The sequence below is a fragment of the Periophthalmus magnuspinnatus genome, chromosome 8 (assembly GCF_009829125.3).
Source record: "Periophthalmus magnuspinnatus isolate fPerMag1 chromosome 8, fPerMag1.2.pri, whole genome shotgun sequence".
Lineage (NCBI taxonomy): Eukaryota > Metazoa > Chordata > Actinopteri > Gobiiformes > Gobiidae > Periophthalmus > Periophthalmus magnuspinnatus.
Window position 1 is genome coordinate 16,396,968 of NC_047133.1, and position 1,986 is coordinate 16,398,953.

At 52.7% G+C, this 1,986-nt stretch overlaps 1 protein-coding gene across 1 annotated transcript; it reads left to right on the forward strand.

Annotated features, from left to right (window-relative positions):
• The first annotated feature begins 236 nt into the window (after positions 1-236).
• Positions 237-1,262, forward strand: LOC117374985 (neurogenic differentiation factor 2-like). The gene has a single exon (XM_033971223.2). It carries the CDS (start codon positions 237-239, stop codon positions 1,254-1,256), a length of 1,020 nt encoding a protein of 339 aa, XP_033827114.1. The 3' UTR covers positions 1,257-1,262.
• Positions 1,263-1,986: the final 724 nt, after the last annotated feature.

The window sequence follows — 1,986 nt, forward strand, 5'->3', positions numbered from 1 at the left end:
GCAGCTTCAGGACCATTTTCTCCCCGCGCGTTTATTTATTAAACCTTATTTACCACAGAAGAAAAGTGCGAGCTATTGTCCCAAATAAAAGAGAAATAGGTTTAATAAAATGTCTGCCACCGAGTGTCCTGTTAATGAGCCGCGTGACCTTTGACCTGCAGCGCGCGGGCTCAGTCAGTCAGGTGTTTATCCCTTAAATGACGTGTCTGTGATGTTTTGTCTCTGTCAGAGCCGTGATGTTGACCAGGCTGTTCACTGACCCCTCGCTGCTGCCGGACGTGCAGAAGTACACGGGCTGGGCCGAGGACAGTGAAGGAGACGAGGCCAAAATCAAAGACGAGGACGCAGAAGGCCCGGATGACCTGGACAGCAGCCGCACGCACTCAGAGCACGCGGGAGATGACGATGAAGACGATGAGGGGGAGGAAGACGAGGACTGTGAAGACACCGAGGGAGACAGGCCCAAGAAACGCGGCCCAAAAAAGCGCAAAATGACGCAGGCGCGAATCGAGCGCTCGAGGCTGCGGAGGATCAAGGCCAACGCCCGGGAGCGCACGCGCATGCACGACCTGAACTCCGCACTGGACAATCTGCGCAAAGTGGTGCCATGTTACTCCAAAACTCAAAAACTGTCTAAGATCGAGACTCTGCGTTTGGCCAAGAACTACATCTGGGCTCTGTCCGAGATTCTGCGCTCGGGGAAGCGGCCGGACCTCGTGTCCTACGTCCAGACTCTGTGCAAAGGCCTGTCCCAGCCCACCACCAACCTCGTGGCCGGGTGTCTGCAGCTCAACTCGCGGAACTTCCTCACGGAGCAGCAGTGTCAGGACGGGGCCCGTTACGCGTCCGGCTCCTTCTCCGTGCACTCGTACCCGTACCAGTGCGCGCGCCTCTCCAGCCCGCACTGTCAACCGGGTTCCAACTCGCACGCGATGCGGACGCACGGATACTGCTCCTACGACTCCCTGTACGGCGGCAGCCCGGAGTACAACAGCCCGGAGTACGAGGCGCTGAGCCCGCCGCTGTGCGTGAAGCACGCGGGCTCCACGTCCCCGGAGGAGAAGCCGTATCATTACTCTATGCACTACACGGGCCTGGCCGCGCCCCGGGCCCCGGGCGCGCACAACCTGGTTTTTGGCTCCTCGGGGCCGCGCGGCGGGATTCACTCTGAAAACGTGCTGCCTTATCACGACATGCACTTACATCACGAGCGCGCGCCCGTCTACGACGAACTCAACGCCTTTTTCCACAATTAACATGAACGAGCCCTGCGCCTGCGTACTGAGGCTGACGTCAGGACGTGCAGCTCAGCGCGGGTCAGGGACGTTCTGGACAATCCACTGTCCAGAGGTTTAGGCTGAAATGAGCCAATCACAGCTGTGCACGCGCTCAGAATCAGAATCAAATGTTTGGAGCTGTGTCTTAAGTGTTTTTGCCCTTTGACCTCTGCGCTGCCGCAGCTGGCTCCTGCGGATTCTGCTCATGCGCAAAGGCTCGGGTCACGCGCCGAGGAGGAAACTGTGAAACTCTTTGAGCTCGGGCTCTTTTCAAATCAATCGTTTCGCATCTATGCAAAACCCGAGCAGCCCACGAGAGGCACGAGGCCCTGGACTGTCACTGTACGTCACTGTACGTCACTGTCCACGCGCGCGCACATTCACAACAAACATCTGCCACTTTAGTTTAGTTTCACTTTCGTTTATTTATTGTAAACCATTGCACAATTTGACTTTCTGTTCATAATATGTAATGTATTTATTTATTGATCAATTATTATTATTATTATTATTATTATTATTATTATTATTATTATTATTATTATTATTATTATTATTATTATTATTGCACGTATTTACCCTTGTGTTGTTTTTGTAATTAATGTTAATTAATGTTAATAGTCTGTGGAACTGACGGGATCCCGGTGTGTTTCTCTGAGCATTTTTTCATAAAGATTCAAGTCTTTCAAACTTTGTATCAAACCAACTG

What these genes read in the sequence shown, in the direction of transcription:
- LOC117374985 (XM_033971223.2), top strand. Translation starts at nt 237, where the DNA reads ATGTTGACCAGGCTGTTCACTGACCCCTCGCTGCTGCCGGACGTGCAG.